Here is a 26,375-nt window from a genome sequence, read left to right as displayed (position 1 = left end):
CTTCTCTGTTTGCTGGCACCAAATTCAACCCTCTGATCGTCCTTCTGACTTAAATGCAAAGTGTCACTTCCCCCCTCAATTAGAAAACATGCTATTACTCTAAATTAAGATTTTCATGTAACACCTTACATTAATGTCAAAACATCTGTTGCCCTTTTGCGCTATAGAGAAGGAAAAAAATACACGTACTTAAAACACTTGTTGATTGACAGCCTGCAGGCTGATTTTAATGTATCTCTATGAAGCAATAAAAAATCCAAAGATTCCTTTTGAAGGAAAAAAAAAGAAACACAAACTCAAACCCTGCAAGGTACGTTCATGTCATTTATTGACTTAACAGTAATATGTATATCATTTTGCAAGAGTGACTTAAAAATATAGCTCTATGAGTTGAATAATCACTACTTCACAGCAAGAAAGTATACGGAAAATTCCCTTCATCTGTGAATGAAACCTGACTGATCTGTAGTGATTCAGAACCAAGCAAAACTACAGGACTTTCCAGTGTCTAAAAGACAGAGGCCAAATTTGTAGCTAGTCATCCAATTTATAAGTAATAGAGAAAAATTAATTGCTCACAGTTACATCTGCTTTTTACTCCAAGGATTAGGGTATAGGATGACCCTGTCCTATTCCAAGAATCGTCTTTACCTCCGTGCTGTATAATCTGGTCTTGTTTTGTACCAAGCAGATTGTAACAAAAGCATAACAGTGTAAATTGTGGTGGATTTAGGAAGAAACTGAAGGCAATTGTTACAGAGATGTATACACTCACTGTATGTACACTGCTCTACCACCTTCTCTTTATGGAATCCTGTGCTGAGCCAAAGCGCCCACGGACTTCCACATCCTGGGAAATCCTGTGTGCTGAGTTGCCACTAGGAGAACACAGTACTAAAAGCATCACAAACATCTTCCACAATGAGATGGAAACCAAACTACAGTTAAAGTATATACTTTTTTTGCATGCATACATATATTTTTGTAGAAAGATCAGAAAGTAGAATCCATTGCAAAGGGATTAAAAAACAGTTTCATGCCAGGCATGTTCTCTCTGAGCCAAAGCAGAAGAAAAACCAAATAGAGTATTTAGCTAGGAGCTAGCATCCCCCAAAGCAGAATTACTTCCCTTTTATCCTGGTAGAAAAATATTTTCTCAGGATGCTGGGACTCAAGGATCTATCTCCATTTCTTTGGAAGAAACCCTGCTGTTTTTTTTTTTTACTGAGGTCAGTAGAGGGCACAACCTGGAAACTGAGTATTTTTGTGGTTTAACACAACCTTCAACTTCAAAGCAGAGTAGAACAACATGCTCCATGAAACTGCCCCATTTTCTAGTATCAGGGCTCTTTAGCTATCACTGCATATTACAGAACAGTTTCACAAACAGTTTAATCTGGCATAAACCAACATCCTAGTGGAAAGAAGTGACCCTGCTCCCCCTACCTTTGTCTCACCGTAACTCTGTGCTACAGACAAAGTTCAAAATGCAAAAATACATCCACAAATAAAATTACAAAACCACCAAATCTGGTCATCTATCACAAATGTGGAATAGACAGCTGATTTGATCCTTCTTATCTTGAAGAAACATCTCACGAACAAGAAAATACAGGAAGAAGATTTTGCAGGAGGGACTCTAGTAAAGCACAAATACAAGGCCTAGAGGAACAGAAAATGCATTTAAGTTTTCAAATTTCCCAAAATTCCCACAAATGAAACCCAAATGATGTAAGGTTTCTTAAAACGGGTTACACATTTAGCTTCATCCAGTTCATCCAGCCCCATTGCAGGAAAAAGTTAAGAATTTAGAAAGTGCAAGAAATCATGTCAGAAGCTGCTATTTTAAAGCTTTCAAAAGAAATAAAGAGCAAAGTGTAAAACAAACTGAGTCTAACTTAGAAAAAGCCATCCTGGTAGGGTGTTCTGTTCATGGCACTTGCCTCTTCAGCTTTCTATAACAAAGAACCTCACAGTGCTGCAAAGGTTTTTATATGCCGACATTCCAGCAGTCCCAAAACTCAGTAGTGAACTAGAAACAGGCATAACTAAAAACACAGCACTCATGGAGGGCACCCTATCCAATCACATTAAGATGTTAACAGTTTGTTAAAAGTAAAACTGGTGTGGTTCTAATTGTTTTTCCTTTTTTTCTTATTTATTTTTTTTTAACACTCACTAGCTTCTTTTTAAATGTTCTTGCTGGATGTCTCTCTCCTTTTGATGTGTAAATAAACAGGTGACAAACTGCAAGCTACTCTCACAACTGAACTTTAGCTATACAAGCATCAAAAACATCCCAAAACCAAGAATACAGATAAAGAAATGAAAGGTGGTAGAGGATCTAAAAGCTGCAAAATGCTTCAGAAAATAAGATAGATTCCTAGAACTCTATTTCATAGTCTTACCTTTCTGTCTAGTCCTTTCATGGTTAACAAGTCTAGGTTTTTTAGGGAATGGCCTGTAGGTGAAATGAAATAGAGGCAGACATGGATGCGAGTATCATGGTAGCCAGATAAAGAACGTTTAATTTTCAGTTCTTCCTGGAGATAGCCTTCAAATTGTGCATCTATATAATCCACTATTGGCTGATAGCTGTAAGAAATAAAATTTTATAACCAGAGATTAGCTACTCCTAAACAGAGCAAGGCTAAGAAAGGAATTCCTCTTGTATTGTTCTGTGGATTTTTGCTTTGCACATCAAAAGGCTGCTCAATTATCCACCCAGCACAGGAGAAAATTAAATGTACAGAGTAAACTTAATTTCTGAAAGGATACTCAAAAAATAATTGTGCACCTAATACAGATAAAACATTTCCTCGGTACTATTAGTCAAAAAAACTACGTGAAGTTAGTTATGATTATAACCAATCTTCCCAAGTGATGTTATAAATTTTTGCAATCAAGCTGTGCAACTGCAGAACTCTTAGATATAAGGAAGATGCAAGAAACTCTTAGATACAATACAAGAAAAGAAAGAACATGCAATTACCAGTACCAAGAAATAGGACCTCCTTTATCTTCTGAAGATGAAGTACTCTACATGAGAGAGCTCTTAAACAACAGACAAAAATTGAAAAGGGGGAATGTAAGAAAAGAATGTCAATCTGTTTTGCAATAAGTACAGTCTAAGTATACTTTATCCTAATTAAAACTGCTTTCTAAAAGAAAATGTTGCTAGATGTTCAGTTAGTGTGCCCTTATATTTCTGCTGCTACAAAAAGGTTATAAACCAGATCAAATACTATTAAAATTCAGAGGTAGTTGTTACACACAAAGTCCTTAAAGAAGGACTAAAGGCAGCTCTGACAACACACATCAAACCCTCTAATATCTATACTAACATATACTTGCGTCTCATTCATCCAATTCACTACTAGTAGCTGTTTTCTAGTCATATTCTAAGCCATAGCTCTCCTGATAATCTCAATGTGATTTCCTAACTTTAATTTATAATTGCCATTTAGGCCTTCATATAGCATGAAGAATTACTAAAACTATTTAAAGTGGGAAAAAAAAATCTGCTGAGAACCCATTTAATATGTTAAATTCTTTAATTCACAGAAGCAAAGACTCAAAAAAAGTTCTGAAAGACACTAGCGTGGTACCTCTCCATCTTCTGATTAAGCTGTCCTTCAGCAATCCATCTGACATTCCTTTCCATTTAAGGTCTTCAATATGTTCCAATCTAATTGCTAAAAATGCTATAGATTTAATCAATATAATCTACAGTACCTGATAATTTGTTTGGTTGTTTAATAAGTCTACTGCTGACCTTCTCCCTTTCCTCTACCTCAGAAGAAACTGTAGTCACTATTGCACATTTTATTTACATATATTTATAAAATATTATCATAAACAAAGAAGCAGAGTTCACCTGATTTCTCAAATCATTTCCTAGATGAGAAGAAAAACATGTTTGTTTTGTTACAGAGAGAAAACAATTAACCAAATATCTGACAAGTATTTACCACTAAGCTAAAGACAGAAGCAATATAAGACCAAGACTTCTGTACACTGCAGCGACAAGAGGGGACTTACCTATCTTCTTTATTTATCTGGTCACCAAAGCCCACTGTATGTACAATGGTCAGCTTCAAAAGAACATTACTTTCCTGGAGGCCATAAGTCTGGGCTCTAAGTTGTACACTTGGCAGAAAATGTGTTGACACGGGGTCATCAAAATGGGTCTTAAACAAACTGTTCATCAAAGTTGATTTCCCAATTCCAGTTTCCCCTAAAGTTAAACAGAAGGGTTGGGGAAGACATTTTGCACAACAAATAAATACCTACAAAGCACATAAGGTGTTACCACAGCAACTCAACACATTTACACAAAAACTTTGTCAACTGATTTCTCCAAGCAAAATGGTTATCTGCATGCCTTTTTTATAATGAGCACTAAATATCCTTTAGTTAATATGAGTTATCTGCTAATGATTATTAAGCAGAACAGTCTTTGGACACTTAGGTTTCTTTGAAAGTGTGAACTGAATACCTACACATTTAAAAAAGCTATGTAACTAGCTGTGAAACCACAGGGTTCAACATAGGACATGTATGAATAAGGGTAAAATACTATAGCAAACTTTTGATGAGTATAGAAGGACTTCCCATAACACCACTTTGGAATTTCAGGCTGAAAGATCTGAAGCTCTTAGTTACAGTAAAAATGGAGCATAGCCCAGTTTACTCAAAAGAATCCAAGAAGCTGCACATAAATCAAGAAATGCATGGCATCCATTTTTTACATTTTTGGTCTTTGTTGTATTTATGAAAATGCTAAATGCAAAACCAATGGACTGATGCAAATAAGCAAAACTGGGGGAAGTGGTGTAACTATATTTCAAGCTTAACATTCAAGACAGAGTTTAGCATTGGAACTGGATTTAAATTTCAGTCACTTCCTAAGGATGACTATACTACAGAAGCCTTAAGCCACGCAGATACTACTTACCAATGCAAAGAATGTTGAAGGAGAAGCCCTGTTTGATGGCCTTTTTAACCAGTTGATCAGGTAAACTATCAAAACCAGCATGCCCAGACAAGGATAAAGTTCGATAGCCTTCATTTTGCTAAAGAAAAATAATTTTGAAATGTTAGTGAAGTGCGTTGCAAAGGAATCAGCAATGGCAACAAAGGAACTCTACTAGTAACCTAGAACTCATTCCTTATGATTTACAGGGAAGCAAGAAAGCAAAAAGTCTGAAATAAAAAGATCTGTCAAATCAACTCCGTTCCATGATTTGAAAAACCCTTCAAATTTACTTTACAGGACTATTTGCAGGCTCAAAGTGAAGTCCCTGTTTTGCAAAAAAAAAAAAAAAACCAGTGAAATATAAATTAAATAAAGCAGATAAGCTCAACTCAAAATGTAAAGTGAAAGTTGTAAACAGGAAATGGATCACAGTCAGTTTGCTCTTAGAAATTAAGAAAAATAAATTAAAACAAGTTAAGCAGCAGAATTCAAAATAGAGACCACAATGACAGGAAGGTGTATGTTATCAATCAGAACTCATTCTGAGTAGCTGGAATTGAAATTGTTATTTATGTAAAATAATACATTATGTACACACCAGAACTCTAAGAGATTATATTATATATAGTATTAGATATGTCTAGCAGTGCACATTCCTTTTCAAACGCCAGCTGGCAATCTAGCATCATTACATCCAGGCAACATGCATATTAAAAATGCATAAGACTAGAAAATACTGAACTGTATTTTTAAACAAACATTCTACACCAAAAGTGTAAAGAGTGATAAGTGCATTCTATCCTTCCTCTTAGGTTTCCAGTCCACATGGAATTGGAAACGGTTACTGGGAACATGTATATGGTCAACACTAAGAAATTTTTAGTGCTATCTTTTATAATAACTATGCATAGCAAGTTTCAGAACTCTTGTAGCTAAAAGGATATGGTCATTCCTCACAGCAAATATTCACCATCTTGTTTTGCACAGGACTTCTTGTGTGGGACTACAGACTACAGTAAGTCTCATCTTGAACTATTATAATCCCATAACTCTAATTTAGGCTAATATAATGAGGAAATATGTGTAAGTGAACAAATTAGGGCTATTAAAAAAAACCAGAGGTTAATTCAAATCATGGCTGAGAAAGAAATTTCCAAGGTATTCTACCATACATAAATTACTATTAATAAGGGCTGAGAAACACCAAAAACTGTCAGTGTCCTGCCCACTTAAAGACAAGTGTATCTGAGACAGAGCGGCAGCACATCCAACAACTACAGTTACACAGTGATATTCAAACCACCTCTGTGACCACCAACATAAGGCAGTTCCTCCAAAACAAACCATTAAGCCTCCACACCAAAAGCCAGCACAAGACTTGGCTTATAAACACGGCTGGGAAGCCTTTCATCTTCATGTCACCCGCCTAAAGCCAAGCAGTGCTGGGCTACCCTCAAAATTGCTGCAGAGCCATTTGTTGCTCTCCAAGGAAATACTCTAGCAGAAAGAACTTTATTGCCTTCCAGCCCACTTGGACTTCAGCAGACACACCACTGATACCCACAACCTTACTGACCATTTCCAGAGGTCATTTGAGAAACTACCATGTCAGCCACAAGAGACCATGTCAGGATTAAAAAGCATTTAGCTGAAGAAATTGGTATTACAGCTGTACGTGCTGTATAAAGTTAAGCGCAGAAACAGAGGACTGAGATCCTCATAGCCATTAAATCCATAACTTCATTTTCAAAATGAAGGGAGAGATTAATTACAATTTAGCAATTAAACTCAAAAGTTTACTGTTTTCGGGAAACGAAAAATCAGTAAGAATTAGTTCTGCCACTGATATATTGCCTGTTTATCACTGAAAATTCTACATAATTTCTGCATGAAACAGAAGATGATGGGATATAATAAACATGCAAAACAAGGTGTCTTCTCTCTGCTTTGCTTAGAAAGCTAAGGCTGTATCACTACTTAACAATTCATATCAAACATTCAAGTCCGCTAATTTGTATTCCTAAGCTTCTCCCAATGCTGCTTCTAACCAATAAGTATTGCAGTCAGGAAAGTAACAATTTCTGCAATAAGTAATTACAGAATTGACAAGATCTTCTGAGACATCTCAAATTTGCTCCTATTTAAAAATAGCACATTTAATCTTTCTTCAGAACATAAAAGTTAATTTAATGACACTTCACAGTTATGAGTGAAAATTAATACCATTTTCTGAAAATGTAAATATATAAAAGTACATGGCAAGTACTAGGTCATTTCAGACACATGACAAAAAATTGACACAAGTCAGAAAAGTCCCGGTAAATTGTAAAAACAGCTTACAGAATCTGGTACTTAGAAGAACTTTCCCAATAGAGAAATTTATGCACAGCTTTCTTCATTGCCATCCTGCAGAGAGACATATCTTCACGTCATGCATTCAGAGATGACACAAAGGTATTACTGGAGATAGGAAAGACTAAGAGAGCAAGAATATGAATCTCATTCACCCCACAATGTAATGAAGCACCTTAACCCAAGATCACTCTTCCTAGTTCTTTCTATCCTAAGTAATGACACAATAACAAAAAAAAAATAAATCACCACAGCCCACCAAAAACTCATACATTCTCCAGCTCAGTTTGATCCAACAATAAGAATGTCATTGGGGAAAATACAGGATAGGGGAAAACACAAATTTCAAACAGAAATAATACTACTTATAACATCCATGACAATATGTTTTAATGTCTTGTCTTAAGGTTCTTGTTTTAAAAAGAAGACTGGCAAACTGAAGGAGGATAAGAAAGGCATAATTCAGGGTCTCAAAAGCCATTTTTTACAGAGAAAGAGGGCAAAAACTGCCTATACAAGTTCTTTTAAGAAAATGGCAAGAGTTCATTTGATCACAATACATATAGTGACACTTCTGGTAGCACACACACAAAACACAAACCCAACACTACATTACTAACAAAATTTTAAAAGCTAGAGACAGAAAGATGATTAATCTGTTTCTGTTTTTTAAATATATCTACTTCTTTAGGGATTTTAAACTGCTACTAAACTGCCCAGTTAGCTGTCCCAGTACACAACGGAGTCTTCAGGAATCAGCTTCACCAAAAATGCTGCAATAAAAGCTCTTAATTTAGACTACGGAACTTCCAAGAAGTATTGTGCAGCTCAACGTGAGACAGTCTCAACCATGCTGATTTAGAAGCTTAACAATCTTGCATGTTTATACTTCTGTTCTTCACACAACAACAAATGCTACAGGACTTGAGAGCTACTGTTCTCCCTCAACCTTCCTTACAGAAGAATCACTTTGTGAACCTGTTTCATCTGAAATCATTTATTTGAAGCATTCTCTTAATAAAAAACCAATATCCTGCATTTTTCCTTCTAAAATTTTCCAAGGGTATCATCTGTTTCAGTGCCAGCACCTCATTCAGTTTCACTCTGCTATGGTCTAACAAGAACATAGAGAAATGAAATCCACAAAACTGACCCCATGATGCCTGCCTTCTTACTACTTCTCAGAGAAATGAGACATTATCCAGTTGCAAAACAAGTTAATGCTGTAAGAAAAATGGTGACAAGTCAAAAATTAAGAAATACAAATGATGGTGAAAGCAATTAAGTCACCAGATTAGCCAGTCTTTTCAAATTAAGATCTAGTAAATGGAGCAGCTAAATTATACTTGAAGACAGCATCTCATCCAACTTTATTCAGTAAATAACTCAAATCTTGTCATGTAAATGCTACAGGAACTGTTATACTCCTGTAAATATTCCCTGTTTCTCTTAGAATTCACACTCTCATCAGAATAGCACTCAGATCACTTGAGATGGTCCAAATCAAATCTCATTCCTTGCCTTCCCCTCTTTTTAAAGGGTTGGTAGCATAGCTTTCAAAGACCTGCATCTGGATTTCTGCAAATTCTGTTAATCAAGTATATTGGTTTATGAAGTTGTCTTGCCCATTAAAAACAGCGTGTAAAGAAAAATCAGTGTCTGAGATAAAAGTAATATTTTAATTGTTTTTTTCTTTCAGAAAAAAAAAAAATTAAATTATATTTTTAATTTGTCACCTATTTCAGACTAAAATTGCCCAGCACTGAGACATTCTACAGCAAAAGCTGGGTCACAAACTACATGCATCTCTCTGCATAAGCCTCCTTGCAGAATCAGACTTGCAGTCCAGGCCACTAACTAGCTTGCCACTCTGCCTGTAGAGATGGCTGAAATCTGCCCTCCAAAGCTTGAAGCAAAAAATGCAATCCATGTTCATGTGCTTAGGCCTGAAAATCTGACTGAAACTTCCAATAAGAAATTGCGTGACTCTCTTACAGTCAATTACTTTCTTAATAACCAAAGTTACATTTAATCCAGTAAATATCAATGTTGCTATTGCCTCCTAACACATGAGGTAAGCAGGAAACTAAACAGATTTTGGAAGCAAATAGAAAAATATTTTCGACCTTTGGGTAGCCAAAATCTACAATGTAGACATGTGGTGTAGGCATGCATACCATTCACATTTTTCAATGCTGATATATGCATGAGAGAGATGGAGAACAGATGAGGTGAGGGAATAGAAAGAAAACCTTGGCAACATAACACAGAAGAAAACAGAAAATACAGGAGGATGAGGGAGAAAAAATTCAATGAAAGAAGAGTCTGTGAAGATGTAGGGTAAGAAAGGAGATACTTTAAAAATCACATGGAATTAAATACATCAGTCCATCCTACAAAACAAAAAGCAACACATGGAGTCAAGTACAGAACATTCCCCAAAAAAGGTGAACAGGAGAAAAAAAATTTTGGCCAAAAATGATTCAGTGAAAACTCATTTGACAATTTCATTCACAGTTCTAATGTAATTTATTCAGTATGACAGAAACAGCAGACAACTATTAGAGATAGGTCCAAACATCAGAAGCCCAGGATTCTTCCCTCAATTCTTTCAAATTACTTCCTACACGGCATCCTGGTGCACCAACTATTTTCTAGCCCACTTCAATACACAATACCGCTGAAGTTGCCTTAAACCACAGGTTGCCACAAGATTTCCTTAATACATGTATACATTGAGATACCTTAGAAACAACAACAAAACTACACACAAAAGAAAACCCCACAACAAACAAACAAACAAACAAACAAAATTATTTGCCCTATATTGCTGTCTGAACAAATCTGGAGGCACTATAGAATCTTCTTAAATACCCTGAAATCAGCCAGGATGGGCAGAGGAAAAGGTGACAGCCTTGTCAGCAGGGAACAGGGGGAAACACAATGTGCAGGTTGCTACTGAAAACAGCTTCCAGACTGTACTTTGAGGTATTAGGAACAAACAAGCAAGCAGAGACACTTTGCTAGTTTTCCAGTTGTGATGAGGTGATTTAACAGACAGCAGCATATTCATTTGTAAATGCCATTAAGGTCTCTCTTCACCAACGAGCATTGAAGTAACTGGAAAATCTAGCACATGCAGTACCTGTTCCTCCATTGCAGCCTATGAATAGATGTGGCAAGAGGCAGCAGGTAGGGAATCAAGACATAACAGAAAAGAGATGAGTTCTTCAAAGCTAGTACTCCATGTGCCAAGCAAAGGACAATGACAGTGCTGGTTCAGATGGGACCGACCAGCTGCTGCTGTTCAGTTTCATGGTCTGTGAAGGAAAGCCTCTCTTGACCTTTCAAGAAAGGAAAAACAAAGAAATGGAAATCTGGTGCAGTTCTCTGAGATGACCTTGACACAGAAAAATACTCACGCTGCTATCAGTATTGATACCACAACTACAGTCACTTTCAGAAGACCTGCACCTTTCTGTGCTGGCTCAGCTGTGCCTGTTGCAGCTTTAGCACTGTGCTGCCTGAAGAGCAGCAAGTTGGTCTTCACCCTTGACCACATCAGCCATTTGCTATTGATGTCCCTCATGTGAATAAGAAAGCAGTGCTGGTCTTGGATGGGGCAATGGCAGTCGCTATCAGAAGGCCTCATTGACTACAACAAGGATTATTTTTTTTTTCCCTCCTTTTTAATTAATCAATGACAAGTAATGCATGCAGTTGTATGGGGGCAATTGCTGCCAGAACTTTCCCAGAAGTCAAATTTTCAAAAATCAGAAGTACTAAATACTTATGCCTCAGACTTTGTGCAGCCTGATTGTAAACAGATTTCCAGAAGCAGGTCAGACTGCATTCTAAGAGTGATTTTACATTTTTTTTGCAAATCAACTGAAAACAAAATATTTCCCAGGATGTAGTAGGAAATACTTTAACAGTTATACAACATGTGTTAAACTAGGACACATTATTTGATGTCAATACATTTTACATCATTACATTTAAATAATATATATAATTTACATTTATAAATCAAATACAACATCACTCTCCTCTATTACAGAACTATCTTATACATCTGTTTTTACAGTATTCTCTGTAAAGTTTTCCACGTACTAGCTTCCCTCTCTTCTCTTACCAAATCAGTCCACTTCATTGCCCCTCATCACTTCTGCTGATTTGCATCATCTCCCCACACTCTTCACGCAAACGTGAACCACCAAAATCATTCTGTGTTGTTTCTCGTACTTTTGTTGGAAAATAACTCAGCAATTCAGAATGATGTGGTTATTTTGTGCAAGATACACTCTGTCTACATATACAAGTTAAAATTGCAGTCAGAGAGGCACACAATTAGTACCACACCCAGCACTGAGTAAGGACATCCTGCAATAACTGGGCCTTGAAGAAGGCAACTAATCAAGAGGTTTAGAGTGTCTCACGTAAATCACCAACTTGGCAGAGAAGACCTGAGGTCTGTACAGGTAATTGGACCTAAGGAATGCAGGAGGTGATGGAAAAGAAACAAAATCAAGAAGATTGACAGCTAAACCAGTCTTGGGCAATTGGAGCTGTAGAGCTTTCAATACTGTGTTGTTTAGGTGAACTTAGCTCATTATAATGTCACTATAACACTAAAAATCACACCCCCAGGTCAAAAAGATCCCTGCCCAAGTAAAGACCCTTCTTCCAAGCATGTGTGATAGTAGAAATAGTGATGTAACCATATTATAACAATACGTAAATCACTAACCAATCACTACAAGGAGGATGGACTTGGAAGCTTACTAACTCTATAGTTTTTTGTGTAAATACGTCATGAAAGAGGAGGTAGGAGACATGCATGGATGAGTAAGAAGGGTCTTCTGGAAAAACTTAAACAGAAGAATGAGATTTACAGAATGTGGAAAACAGGACTCAGCACTTGGGAGCAATATAGGAATGTAGTCAGAGGATGCAGGATGCAACAAGGAAAGCTAAGGCCCACCTGGAATTAAATCTGGCAAGGGGTATCAAGGACAACAAGAAGGTTTTATTTCAATACATCAATTAAAAAAGACTAGGGAAATGTAGGCCCACTGAGGCAGGTGCCCTAGTGGCAGAAGACACAGAGAAGGCAGGGTTACTAAACGCCTTCTTTGTTTCAGTTTTCACTACTAAAGCAAACCCTCTTGAATCCCAGACCCTGGACACAAGAAATAAGGTCTGGAGAGAGGAAGACTTTCTCTCAGTAGAGGAAGACCAGGTTAGTGGCCACTTAGTCTCTATATCCATAAATCCATAGACCCTGATGGGATGCATTCACAGGTTCTGAGAGAGCTGCCAGGTGTTATTGCTGGGCCACTCTTCATCATCTTTGAGAGGTCATAGAGAACAGGAGAGGTGCCCAAAGACTGGAAGAAGGCTAATGTCACTCCAGTCTTCAAAAAGGGCAAGAAGAAGGACCCAGGGAACTACAGGCTGGTTAGTCTCACCTCCATCCCCAGTAAGGTGTTGGAACAGATCATTCTGGACATAATTTCAAAACATGTGGAAGCAAAGAAAATCACTGGGAGAGGTCAGTATGGATTCACCAAAGGGAAATCATGCTTGACCAATATGGTTGCCTTCTATGATGACATAACTAGTTGGCTGGATGAGCAGAGAGGAGCAGATGTCATCTACCTTGATTTCAGCAAGGATTTTGACACTGTGTCCCATAATATCCTCATTAGGAAACTGAGGGAGTGTGGACTTGATGGACAGTGAGGTAGATTGAGAGCTGTCTGTGGGACAGAGCTCAGAGGGTTGTGATTAATAGAGCAGGGTCGAGTTGGAGGCCTGTAACCAGTGGTGCCCCCCAGGGGTCAATACTCGGTCTGGTCTTGTTCAACATATTCATCGATGACCTGGACAAGGGGACAGAATGTATCCTCAGCAAGTCTGATGATGATACCAGACTGGGAGGGGTGGCTGACACTCCAGAGGGCTGTGCTGCCATCCAGTGTGACCTGGACAGGATGGAGAGCTGGGCAGAGAGGTACCTAATGAGGTTCAACAGGGCAAGTGTAAGGTCCTGCACCTGGGGAGGAAGAACCCCATGCACCAATATAGGTTAGGGGTGGACCTGCTGGAAAGCAGCCATGAGGAGAAGGATCTGGGAGTCCTGGTAGATAGCAAATTATCCATGAGCCAGCAAAGTGCCCTTGTTGCCAAGAGGGCCACTGGAATCCTGGGGTGCATAAAGACGAGTGTGGCCAGTAGGTCAAGAGATGTCATTCTTCCCCTCTACTCTGCCCTGGTGAGGCCACATCTGGAATACTGCATCCAGTTCTGGGCTCCCCAGTTCGAGAGAGACAGGGAGCTACTGGAGAGAGTCCAGCGGAGGGCAACAAAGATGAGTGGGGGATTGGAGCATCTCCCTGATGAGGAAAGGCTGAGAGAGCTGGGACTCTTTAGCCTGGAGAAGAGAAGGGTGAGGGGAGACCTTATTAATGCCTATGAGTATCTAAAGGGTGGGTGCAAGGAGGATGGAGCCAGACTCTTTTCAGTAGTTCCCAGTGACAGGATGAGGGGCAATGGGCACAAACTGGAACATGGGAAGTTCCACTTAATTATGAGGAAAAACTTCTTTACTATGAGGGTGACAAAGGAATGGAACAGGCTGCCCAGGGAGGCTGTGGAGCCTCCTTCTCTGGAGATATTCAAGACCTGCCTGGATGCAGCCCTGAGTAATGTGCTCTGGTGGATCCTGCTTTAGTGGGGGAGTTGGACTGGATGATCTCTAGAGGTCCCTTCCAACTCTGACAGTTCTGTGGGTCTGTGAAAATCTTGTTTGGTGTGCTTGATCTGTGGGAAGGCACCACACATCCAGCTTTGTACAAACCTGCAATAAATAACAATGTCTCCTTCCTAAGCATAGTCTCTTTGTCTGCGTTTTGGGAGCTATCTTCAAATGGCAACACTTTGGCTCTCAAGCTTTTTTTCTCTCAGCGTTTTTCCAGCTTCCCACGAGTCCCAGCCTGTGAAGTCCTGACTCTCCACCTCACTACATATACATAATAAGTATGAGGAGAGAAAGCTTACATGAAGTTTACATTGCAGTATATGGTACTGCAGCTCTAGAGGATTCACACAGGTCTTAAAGAGAGTATGTATGACATCGGGTGCTCTGACGAGACGAGAAAGCAAGATACACCCAACAGTCAAGTTGTAAGCAAGTGGGTGAACTTGAATGAAGCCCTTTCGCTCTGTCAGGGGATACAAGGAATGTTGTCGGGCTCTGTGATGGCCCTAACAACAGTCCAACAAATAACCCCTTCAGCACCCATCCTCAGAGTAGCCCCTCTTCCTTCTTGCACTCCCACTCCCACGCCGCTCCGTCGGGTGTCCCACCGAGAAACAGAGCAAGACACTGCCCCGGATCACAGCCACCCTGAGGAAAGGAAACTTCAAAAAAGCTACAGTTTGAAATGTTTTCAGTTCACAGGGCAGCTTCACACACAGCTCCACTGTTGCTGACTGAGGCATAAGAGCACTATATTCCCACTACCAGAAAACACAAAAGCAGCTAACTACACTGCCAGGGTGGAGGATTTTTCCCCTGAAAAACAAAACAAAACAAAACAAAACAAAACAAAACAACAAATTCCTCCCATTCTGTGCTACTCTCAGAACCCAGATGTGCTTTGCACTGCTGAGGTGTAAAATACGGCAGAGAACTCGAGTCGCCAACGAATCGATTTATTCCGTGTTCAAGAAGGGAACTAATGTTCCAGCGCTGATGTGCGCACGAGTTCAACGCCTTCGAAGCACGAACGCTGACAGCTTTGCCATGACACGTAAGAAACGTATTTTCTTCAGCAGCCAAGAATCAACTTGCTACTTGAAGCAGACGATGCGCTGTGGGAGCTCCAAGAAGGGCGACATCTGAACGCGAAACACCCAGAAGTCGTTCAAAGCGGGGCAACTCCGGGAACTAAGCGTCCCGCCGAGGCTTCACCTCGCCCGCTAACCCAAGCCCCGCACTCCGCTCCCAGCCCCGCGCTGAGGCAGCTCCCGCCCCCCCGCCTGCTCCAGCACCGGCCCCGGGGCAGCCCCCGCGGCCTCCCGGGGCGAGGGCAGCTCGGTACCGGCGGCTCCTACACCTCTCCGCCCGGTGTCACCGCCCACCCTCTGCTGCCGGTGCTGCCAGACCCGTCCCCGCAACCGCGCCGGGCTGACACCTGCCCCCAGGTACCCCCGGGTACCCCCGGAACCCCACCGGTCACCGCGGCGGCGGCTCACGGTCGGCGGGGCTCCCCGCTCCCGCCTCACAGAGGGAACTTACCGGCTGCCCACCGGCATCGGAAGCGGCCATAGCGCCGCGGCCCGGGGCGAGGGGAGGCAGGGAGGGAGGGAGGCAGGGAGCGAAGGGCTCGGGCAGCGCCGCGCCCGAGGAGCGACGCAGCGGACCCCGCGCCAGCCGTTGCGGGGCGCTCCCCGACGCCGCACGGCGGCAGCGCCGCGAGCGGGCGGGGCTGCCCCGGGGCGGCCCCACGGCGGGGCAGGGCGGGCGGTCGCGGCCGCCCGACCGGAGGGTGGCGCGGCGGGGCCGGCGCCGCAGCGGCAGTGATTGCCGGGGCGCGCCGCCGCCGCCGGGAGGAGGGGCTGGGGCGGCCGCGGGCTCCGGCGGCGGCAGCAGCAGCAGCAGCAGCGGGAGGAGCGGCAGCGGCGCGATGCGATGGGGCAGGGGCGGTGATGGCGGAGCCGGCCGAGCTGCGGCAGGAGTCGGTGGTGCGGTTCCTGGCGGCGCGGGGCGGGCGGGCGCGCAACGCGGAGCTGCTGGAACATTTCCGGGACTGGCTGAGCCCTGCGGAGCCCGCTCGCCGTGCCGCCGCCCGCCAGCGCTTCAAGGAGGTGGTCAACGCCGTGGCTACCGTACGACAGGAGCCCGGCACCGGCATCAAGTACGTGCACCTCCGACGCCGGTACTGTGCCCCGGAGCCCCCCGCCGCCGCCGCCGCCCAGAGCCCCGGGGAGGCGGTGGGGGACAGCGCGGATCGGCCGAGCCCGCGGGCGGGCGCTGAGGAGACGCCGCCGGCGGCGGGCGAGGATGCGGGCAGCCGCCCTCAGCCCGCGGGGCGGCGGGCAGAGCCGCCCCGGCCCAGTCCGGCGGCGGGCGGAGGCCAGCGGAAGGGCTCCCGGCGGGGGCCGCTGCCCGGGCGCGGTGCAGGCGGCGAGGAAGCTGCGGTAGCGGCGGGCCCGGGGCGGCCTCCGCCGGCGGAGGAGCTGGGGGCGGTGGACGGAGCCCCCGGGGCGGCGGCGTCGGGGGGCGGCCGCAGGAGCGTGCGGGAAGCGGCGCGGGGCGGCTCGCCCCAGCTGAAGCGCGGAGCCCTCCCCGGCGCGGGGCGCGGCCGCGGTGGCGACTCGGACAGCGCCTCGGTGGCCTCGTCCTCCGCCGAGGAGGACGGGAGCACCACCGGCGCCGTGGCCTTGGACCCCCTGGAGCACGCCTGGATGCTGTCGGCCTCGGACGGGCGGTGGGAGAGCCTGGAGGGGCTGCTGAGCTGCGAGCCGGCGCTGCTTTGCAAGCGGGACTTCATCACCGGCTTCACGGTTCTGCACTGGGCCGCCAAGCACGGGCGGCAGGAGCTGCTGGCCACGCTGGTCAACTTCGCCCAGCGGCACCGGCTGCCCGTGGACATCAACGCCCGCACCAGCGGCGGGCACACCGCGCTGCACATCGCCGCCATGCACGGGCACGCCGAGGTGGTGAAGCTGCTGGTAGGGGCCTACGATGCCGACGTGGACATCCGCGACTACAGTGGGCGCAAAGCTGCGCAGTACCTGCACCAGGGCACCCCGGGGGATATGCGGAGCCTCGTGGGGGCCCTGGAGGAGGAGGAGGAGGAGGAAGGGGCTGCCGGCAATGGGAGCAGCCGCTGGAGGCTCTCCAAGGTGTTGCCTTCCAATCTCATAAACTACCGGCTCTCGCACCACCACCATCACAGCACTGGGGAGGAAGCTGAGGGCGCCGAAGGGGCAGCAGTGCCAAGCAAGGGCAAGGAGATGACCAGGAAAGCCTCCGGCAGCGGGCGGATGAAGCCTCGGCTTAATAAGATCCGCTTCAGGACTCAGATCATCCACAACACGCCCTCATTTCGTGGTGACACCGAGGAGGAAGAGCACGAGGACAAATCCCTGAAAGCATCGTTCAAGCTCAGGCCGAAGTCTAATGTTTTTGGATAAGGCCAAGGAGGAGGAGGAGGTCTGGGAGGTGGGCACATGGACCAAAGGGTGTAGCACGGAAGGTGAGGCAGGTACATGTGGGTGCTCATCTACACTTATGGACTCTGGACAGATGAGTCCTGAGTATCTTGCTTTAGCTCTCAGTTAGGTGGGGTCAATGAGCTGTGTGGGTCAGCTGGGCTCTGGTGGCTTACAGCTGCCAAGAGCACCTGGTTTGGCTGGGTCCTCGGTGCTGAGGTGAGAGGCAGTGGGTGTGTTGAGAAACGCTGGGGTGGTTGAAAGCTTTGCTCCTTGCTTTCTAAAGGCAGGCTTTGGGATCAGAAACCCTTGTTAGTGCATCTGCTGAGATGAGCGGCTTGAGTAGGGGAAAGAAAAGTGCAAATGCTTTTACATTCCCAACCGGTACTATAAACAACTTGTTATTTCAGAAGAGCACCTCAGTAATATGCAAGTTAAGTTTCTCCTTAACAGCAATACCGCCCAGCACAGTGTGGAGTTGTGTACCCAAAATTAGATGGTAGACAACAGTTTCCTGTCAGAATCCAAGCTTCAATCTGTCAAAGACTTGACCCTGTGTTGACTTTATGCATTGAAAACTCCCTGATTTGACATCGTTACTATCTTAATTCTAATTTAAAAAATAATTGCACTGCACACAGTGCATAAAGTTAACCACATGCAGAAGTCTCTGTTGTCTGAGGTACTACTGAGCTTGCTTATCGCTTTTGGAATACAAAGATAATGGAAGCCAAGAGTCTTTTTATATATTTGGTATCTTATGTTTTGTCTTAGGCAAAGCAATTTTATTTTAATCACTGTGAATTCTCAAGTGCCAGACCTAGTCCAGTTCAAGTTATTAAGTCTGGTCAGTTCTTGTTAATGTTATTTGTGTAACTCACTACATTTGAAATAGGAAAAATTTGTTGTATGTGCTACCCGTGGAAGCTGCTGTCTTTTAGAAAAGAGCACAGACACCATTGCATGAAATCTTCATGAAACTCTAATACAGTCCTGTAATGTCATAGCTACAGGTCTGTGTTGGGTAGTATCTTGTGTGTCAATTGCTTCAACTAACTTTGTGCAGAATTTGGGGGGGAGGGGGGAAAAAAAAAGGATGTGTGAATTCGCACACAAATAAATAGAAGTCTGAAATTCTATCCCAGTTTATCATCCTGAGTGGAAGCAGTATAATGACATACTCTACTTAAGTGATGGCAATGGTGTTTGAGTTCTTTTAAACCTGTATTTCTAGAGAAGTGATAACCAAGGCCTTGAACTGTTGTTTAACAACCCAGTAAGTCTTCATCTGATTGACTAGCCTATCCATCTGCTAAAGCTTTCAGAAACCTGCATCTTCTTTCTCTGCTTTAAAGGTGGTAATTCCAGTGAAATCTAAGAGGTATATTTGTATCCAGATTCGGCTTTCCTTGAGAATGAGGTATTGTGCTGACCCTGGATCCTAGATGCTGCTGAAGGTAGCAGCTCATCTGTGCTTAGATGTTAAGGTACGTCTTTCAGTGTCTTTTCTGTCAAAGCATGTTTCGATTTGGCTTCCTCAGAATGTATGGGCGTGTCTGCTACAAGTAGATTGGCTTTGATGTGTTAAAATCCACATCCGAGGCACTGACAAAATGCATGCCACAAGCTCTAGAACACCTCACAGGAAAATTGCTGCTGGGAGTTTTGCACTTTCAAGGTAACAGCTGCCTGTAGCTGTTGCTGGTGGCTTACATTACTTGTAGCAACAGGGGAAGGGAGTGGTAGTGATTCATTGATCTCAGACTTCCCATGCAGATAGATCACCACTTTCTGCACTTTGTGTCAAAACCTAATAAATGACAGTATTTGCATAGGCATGTGAGTGACACTTAGCTATTTCTGGGAAAAGTTACATTTAAAAAAATTGAATCTCTTTGTAGGTGCTGGTCATTAATTTTGTGCAAAAAGACTAGAAATTATACAGAGGTTCAGCTTTAGTTTATTACTTACAAGTTGTATTATTATAGATTTCACGTGCCTTCATTTTGGGTTGGTTGCCACAAATGTGATGGATAAAATCAGACTTGCCGAGCACTTTGTGGTTGCATCTGTGGGAGAGGACCAGAGATTTTCCCTCAGCCCTTCCCGTTTAAGCTGGATGAGAAGGTGTCTGAAAGGGGTGGGGGCGCTTTGCAGCATGGCCACTTCTGATTTGAGCATACATTCCATGCAACTACCTATATCCAAACCTGATTAAAGTAGTTTTCTGCTTTGAGAGTTGATAGTTCTTTCATATGAGCTGTTGGGTGAAGTGTTTATCTCTTCACGTGCAAATAGCAAAGAATTGCACAAAAAATACTGAGTCTTGGATAGCTGTTGAGGTCTGGGGAAATAATTTGAGGACTTCAGTGCTTTGGGATTTGATATATAGCACACTTTGGATTTAAAAGCCTAACTGGAACATAGTTTTCTCTTGCATAACACAGCAGAATTTTGGTACTTACTAAGGGAACTTGAAAAATGGTTAAAAGATTCCTCATTTGTAACTCATTATTTGAAGTATCGAAGTGAAACTGTTGGTCCAGTGATACTGTTTAGGTGTCAATTAGTGAAATTTCACCATAACGGTCCAAAGGTCTTTGCAAGGTGGGGTGCAACAGAGCAAACATCTGTGTTGGTGTTTGAGAATGGCTAGATAACCACTAGTGTCTGTCGGCGCTATGGGACTAAAGCACTTTGGTTTCACATTATGACTTGTCACATTCCACATGGTTACTTTTTATAACATGAGCTAAAAACTTAAAGTTTTTTTTGGAGATAGGAAAGGCTTGATGCCCTGTTTCAGAATATTTACGGTCTAAAGGTACTCGAGTCAAATATTTTGGATACATTACCTAGAGAGATGTGAATTTGAAATAAAGTTGTATGGTACAGAAAACTGGAGCACTTGCTGGTGTCTTTTTAATGGTATGCTTGAAGTTACTGAATGTGTTCACTTTTTATGATGGTATGAAAGGCAGCAAGACTGTAATGTAAACATTTGAAATCTTTTATTGTATCTTATGTTTGAAATATTTTAGAGGCCTGGAAGCCTGTCCGTTTTTATGAATACAACTTTTTATGGGTGTCTTTCCAAATGGTTATGAGTTAAGAATCTGTAAGCTTTAGTTTTACTGAAATAAAAAGAGCCCATTAATTGTTTGTGCTTGAATTGACTTCTGTATGCTACATACTTAGGTGCTACTTGTATATTGGCTGTTAAAAATATGTACTGTTTTGTGTTGGCTTTTATCACCAATACTTTTATCTGATACTGTCTAGCACTCGATGAGTAAGGGAAAAAATGCAGTTGAGTTGTTTGTAAGACAGTAACATTTTTTCTTTGGCAGTACTCTCTAATAGCTTATGTCAAAGTAAATGAAGATGCAACATTTTTTTTATTTATTTATTTTTTAAGAGAAGTGTGTCTAAATAAGGGCCTGGGAGAGCTGCACTGCTTAACTTAAAATAGCATCCTGACCTTATTTCTATGCAGCTAAATATCTGACTCTCAAAAGACTAATACTGGTTTTGGTCACTGTGTGAAGGTCAATACCTAATTAAAAAAGGTTTAGGATTAAGGCTTTTTGTAACATGTCTTAACCACAGCTGGTGACTTCTCTAAAAGGAAGTTTCATTTCATTATGAAGCCAGACTGAGGGATTTTGGTATATCTAAAAATTCTTTGAAGTTGTTGCCTTACCAAATTATTTGTTAAAACTAGTAAATTTCATGCTGCCAGTAACTCTTCTGAGAAGCAGCCAGATTTGTGCTTGGACTGAAAAAAAAAAGGCTCAGTTCTTACCATGCTGGTGGGTCAGGATGCATGCAGCTCCAAACCATGGGGATGGGAGTGAGAGGAGAAGGGAAGGGGAAGTGTTCTTTCTTGGAATCTTAGCAGAGAGTGGAAGGGGCATGCAGAAAGCAGCTGAGGTTGTGCGGGAGGTGGAGGACTTAGTAGGAGACCAATCTACATGAGCCTTGCTGATCATGCAAGTTGTTTTGCTTGTGAGTAGTTGTTTAGAAAATTGTATCTAAACATGTATCCCTTCTCATACAGAATAATAGTTGAGAGAGATGACTTGCTGAGAGCACTAATGTAAATTAATGTCTGATGCTAAGTATTTTAGTTGGTCCTCTTACCAACATTTCTTAGTGTAGCTAGTACTGTTTTGCAAAAGCACAAACAATTGTTGTGTTGAGTGTAGCTACAGCTGTTGCAGGAGTGTCCTGATGCATCAGAATGGCCCCACTTAACTTTAGGCTTCTTGCTGGGAGAGAAGCGCTTCAGCGTTGCATTACTAACTTAATTTTCTGTTGGCTAGAAAGGAGGGATAAGGAGACTACAGATCTAATTAATATGTCTTGAGTTATATGGAATGTGTATGGACACAAAGGCAATAGATAGAACTTTGGAGACTTCATCCTGAAAAAAAGTAGTTTAGTCATGCACTTTGTTTCCTTGTTGGCATTGAAGAAAAAGGGAAAAAAAAAAGTACATAGTGACATTTTCTCATGTTCTCAACTGAGTGTGGGTAGAGTAAGTCTGAGATTAAGATTAGGGTTTGGGAGAGTGACTAGGTTTTCAGTTTATGTTGATTTGTGAACCAGTCTGACAAAAAATGAAACATGATTTTAAATTTCCTATTTTGTTATAAGGAAACATCATTTTGCATCTGTTACAGAATGTATCTAGTATCATTTTTCAGTTTAACCAAAGTTAGTACTGATGTGTCCTAATATGCCCACATTATTGGAAAAACTGAGCCGAGCTATCGGGTTTTAGGTTGGTTGATTTAGTAAAACTGCTGCAGGTGAGGTATTTCATCTGTGATAAAACCTGAAGAAACCCTATTCTGACACTTTTACAATAAGTTAAGCTACTAGTGGCATGTGGAAGACTTACCTTAAAAGCAAGTAATACTCTGGTCAAGGTGCAAAAGCATTCTGTGGTCTTTCAGCTGGATTAGTCATGCCAAGTGAACTGTTGTAGTTAAGGTGTACATGCCCTTCTGTGTAGACAGCTGTAAACTGTCTTCTCCTATAGATTACTGTGAAGCATGAGAAGAAGCTAACAAGCCATATTAATCTATTTTAAAGAGCCTTTATTTCATTAAAATGCATTTAGCAAACCTGTGGTAGGACTGTCAAGAGGTGACAATGGAAGTCAACAGATGTGTATCCATGCATGCCTTTGCATCAATGCAGGTAAATTGCTGAAGCTTCCTTCTCTCAGTCTAACGCAGTAGCCTGTAGAATATGCTTTTGCATCAGTCCTTGTCCATTGGAGCTTTCTTTGGAAACTTAATCTTAAATGTTTCTAACCATTGCTTGAGCTGTATCTAGAGCTAGCCCAAACTTGAGTTGAAACACTGGGCATTTCCTCAGTATTTTTCCCTGGAAGCTAGAGGCCTTTCACTATTGCAAACTGACTGTTGAGCTCTACCAGTTATTTCACTTTGCAGCTCTTTAGAGTGCCTGAGAAACTGGTAGTACAGTGGGCATAAATAACAGATAACCCGTCTGGATGCAATCTCATGGAATGTGCTCCAGGCAGTCCTGCTTTAGTGGAGGAGTTGGACTAGATGATCTCTAGAAGTCCCTTCCAGCTCCGACTGTTCTGTGACTCTGTGAATGGATACCTCTTTTTGAAGCTGGGTGGAATGATGGCTGTTTGGGTGGGTGGTTTTTCAGGTGGCACAGGTTTTTTGCTTTTACAAAAGAGGGCAAGGCTGTCCACCATATTTTGGGGGGCACAGAAATCCCTTGGGAAAGTTCATACTAAAGAGGTGCTGTCCCTGTTACTACTATAATTACGGAAAGACCAAAGTAACTATGCAGGCTATTAAGATGTCATCTGTTCACTGGATGTACACTTGCATAACATAAAACCTCAAAGTACCAGAAAACATGTTTGTAACACTTTAATACGTAAGGACATTTATATCTATTTCTTTTCCTTGTTACCTATCACATAGTATCTTACTATCAGTACTTACAGAAGTAAGCCTGTGACAACTTGGGAGGGTGAAATTAAAGGGATGCGGCTGGGTTGTGCTGTAGGAAGGCAGCTGAACCAGCAGGACCTTTAGCTACCAGCCTCACACTTGTCTTCTACCTTTTGAAACGTCCCTTTCTGCCACAGACGGGCTGGGTGGCATGGACTGCAGGTGTCCATAGCTCCCTCTCTGTGCTGTAGCAGCTGCACCGTGTGCGCTTCAGCACTGGCACACCTGAAGCCTTTTGAAACTGCAGGCAGCACCTCTGTGTGGTAGGATGTACAAGGCTTTTGGTTTTTAACCTGGAATTTTCTGACCTTCTGAAATTTGCCTCAAGTTTCTGCAGTGATCTCAACCTCCTCATCTCTGAGATAATAACGGTCATCCTCAGAAGAGATCATTGATAAAAATACTGAGTCCAACTGAAAATACAGATGTTCATTGCCACAAAGGTCCAGGGTTTACCATGTTTTAAACAAAAACCTATTTCTTAAATTCACTAGAAAAAATGCAAAATAGCAAAAAAAAACCAACCCAGCTAACTTGTGTTTGCTCTGGAAGATGTGCACCTTCAGCAACAGCATCACCCCACAGTGCCCACATCTGTAAAGCTGAAGTTGTGTATGCAAGATAAATGTCATAGTGGCCTTTCTCTAGTGTTTACATTTTGTGGGGCTTAAACAAGATGGGAACTCAAACCTTTTCCCTGATCTGGAGTAAATTAATCTTAAGTAATGTTTGCCACAGGCGAGTGCAGATAAATGGAAACTTCTGGTGCATGCATTCAGACCGTGCTTTTTCTCTCTGACCTATCAGTTTTATGGCATAGCAGTAATTATTTTTTACATTGTAGCAAAGTTTAAGACCTAACCTCTCAGAACAGATAAAAAGCTCCAAGAATTCTAAATTAACATGGAACTCCCAGACTGGAACATCCTGGCTGAAAACAAAGCAACCAGTTTACCACTAGGTAGCAAAGACCTGCTATGAAAACATCTCACTTTGCTTTGCAAAATCCAGAGCTCTCAAGGGGTGTGATGCTGTGCATCTTCATGCATCCCTTCTGCACCAATGTCCTTCTCTGCTGGCTACTTCTCATTTTGCTATTTCTTAGTAGCTTGAATTACACAAATACTTATTAATAGAGCTATGAAGCTGGACAACAGGACAAGGAAGGGGCTATGGGCACAAGCTGGAACATAGGAAGTCTCATTTAAATATGAGGGAAGATTTATTTGCAGCGAGGGTGACAGAGCACTGGAACAGGCTGCCCAAAGAGGTTGTGGAGTCTCCTTCTCTGGAGATATCCAAGACCCACCTGGATGCAGCCCTGAGTAATGTGGTTTAGTGGGGGAGTTGGATTGGATGATCTCTAGAGGTCCCTTCCAACTCTGACAATTCTGTGACTCCTTGAAAATGAGAATGCCTCAAATAAAGGATTTCTTTATGAAGAATTAAATGGAAAACTAAACATAAGCTTTCCTATTCTACTTTAAACTTCAAGAGTGGCAAGAAATTGTTTTGATGATCAAGGTCTACACTTATTAGAGTTCTAATTGTGATACAGACAAGAAAACTTAAAGTCGATGGGCAAATGTAGAAAATTACCACACTTTCATCTCAATGATTGCAGTATTGTATACCTTAAAAGAAACACTGTGACTAATATACAACTGTAAGTGTAGTTCACAGGATTTCTGTGATTATTCCATTATGATAATGCATTTCAAAACTAGTATCTTTTACAATAGGTCCTAAATGGGAGTTCTGGCTAAGCTCATGCTCCTTTGCAGGTGAGTCCCTTTTTTTTTATTCCAGTGTAGTTGAATCCAAACTCAGGAAATCTGTGCCTCAAATCCTATTAGGAGTTGAAGAGTGTAACTGTACAGATGACTAAGCACTTGAAAGTTCACTTCCCTACACACCCTTCGGACTGAATGCCTGAGGTATCCTGGCACACACAGTGACTAAGCAGTACAGGGCAGCAGCTCCTTTTTTTAAATCACTGAATGGTTTTAGTGTTCCCAATTTTACAGTAAGGCTCTTCAGAGTTTCTTTTCTGGTGCCTGGTTTAAATAGCTCCGACTGGTTACTTAAGTGGGTCAGTAATGAAGAATTACCTACTCGGAGAATATTGCTTCTCCCTCAGTGGTCTTTTTAGAAACGAACTGTTGCTGTAAGTTATGGAGCTGTTGTTGCCAGCATGACTTTTTATGGTCCTTTACAGCCTCATGAAGGTTTCGCCTGCGCTTTTGACTTGAGGTTGAATGAAACAACAGGGAAGTGATACTGAGGAAGTGGAAACTGATTGCTTGGGAGTGGAGGAAATGTATTAGGCTGTCAAAGCTTCTGCTGATGACATTGCCACGACTATTGGTTGTAGGGCAGTATTGCTAAATCACAAGCAGTGTCCCTTAATAACAGGTGTTGTCCAAATACGAGAAAGGATGTAGCTTCTCACCTCCTGTCCCTAGATCTTAGTAGCCCACTCAAACAGTGGCAGCCAGGTAGGGATTATATATGCAAAATAGATCAAATGTATACATACACACACACAAAAAAAAGAAAAGGCATACCACTTGGCTAGTTTTTTTTCCTACTTTTCCTTCATGCCTCACTACGACTTTCCTGGGAGCCAGTCAACTCATGTAAAACTTTTCTAGAATGTTTGGCATTCATGAAGTTTCAAATAACATCAAAGGGTTATCATTAACCTAAATCTTCCAACCTACATTCTTAAAACCTAGGTTAAACAATACAACTGAATTCAGGCTATACTGATTTAATAGTCCTAGGAAGGAACTTAAGCCCAGCCTAGTCAA

General features: G+C 42.4%; 2 protein-coding genes across 12 annotated transcripts in view; one reads left to right on the top strand and one right to left on the bottom strand.

The window, feature by feature from the left end:
* The window catches only part of SEPTIN10 (septin 10), a 963,730-nt gene extending 947,918 nt beyond the window's left edge, over positions 1 to 15,812 (bottom strand). For 6 of the 11 annotated variants that reach the window (XR_007889244.1, XR_007889243.1, XR_007889245.1 and 3 more), the window contains exons 1-4: positions 15,636 to 15,812; positions 4,958 to 5,075; positions 4,042 to 4,237; positions 2,409 to 2,595 (exon numbers count right to left, since the gene is read on the bottom strand). Coding sequence is in view for 8 of the 11 variants with exons in the window: in XM_051616815.1 (XP_051472775.1) it covers positions 2,409 to 2,595; positions 4,042 to 4,237; positions 4,958 to 5,075; positions 15,636 to 15,665 (531 nt within the window). In the remaining 3 variants the exon portion in view is untranslated. Of the gene's footprint in view, positions 1 to 2,408; positions 2,596 to 2,992; positions 3,055 to 4,041; positions 4,238 to 4,957; positions 5,076 to 7,318; positions 7,341 to 15,635 lie in introns of those variants that run through there. The other 5 variants (XM_051616845.1, XM_051616854.1, XM_051616870.1 and 2 more) reach the window with 5 other exon arrangements.
* Positions 15,813 to 15,930: 118 nt separating this feature from the next.
* Positions 15,931 to 20,716, top strand: SOWAHC (sosondowah ankyrin repeat domain family member C). Its single transcript, XM_051616615.1, has one exon. The coding sequence runs from the start codon at positions 16,046 to 16,048 to the stop codon at positions 17,534 to 17,536; it is 1,491 nt and encodes a 496-aa protein (XP_051472575.1). The 5' UTR covers positions 15,931 to 16,045; the 3' UTR covers positions 17,537 to 20,716.
* Positions 20,717 to 26,375: the final 5,659 nt, after the last annotated feature.

Source organism: Apus apus, chromosome 1 (genome assembly GCF_020740795.1).
Source record: "Apus apus isolate bApuApu2 chromosome 1, bApuApu2.pri.cur, whole genome shotgun sequence".
Classification (NCBI taxonomy): Eukaryota; Metazoa; Chordata; class Aves; order Apodiformes; family Apodidae; genus Apus; species Apus apus.
Note: the sequence above shows the minus strand (reverse complement) of the source record. Positions and strands in the feature narration are given on the sequence as shown.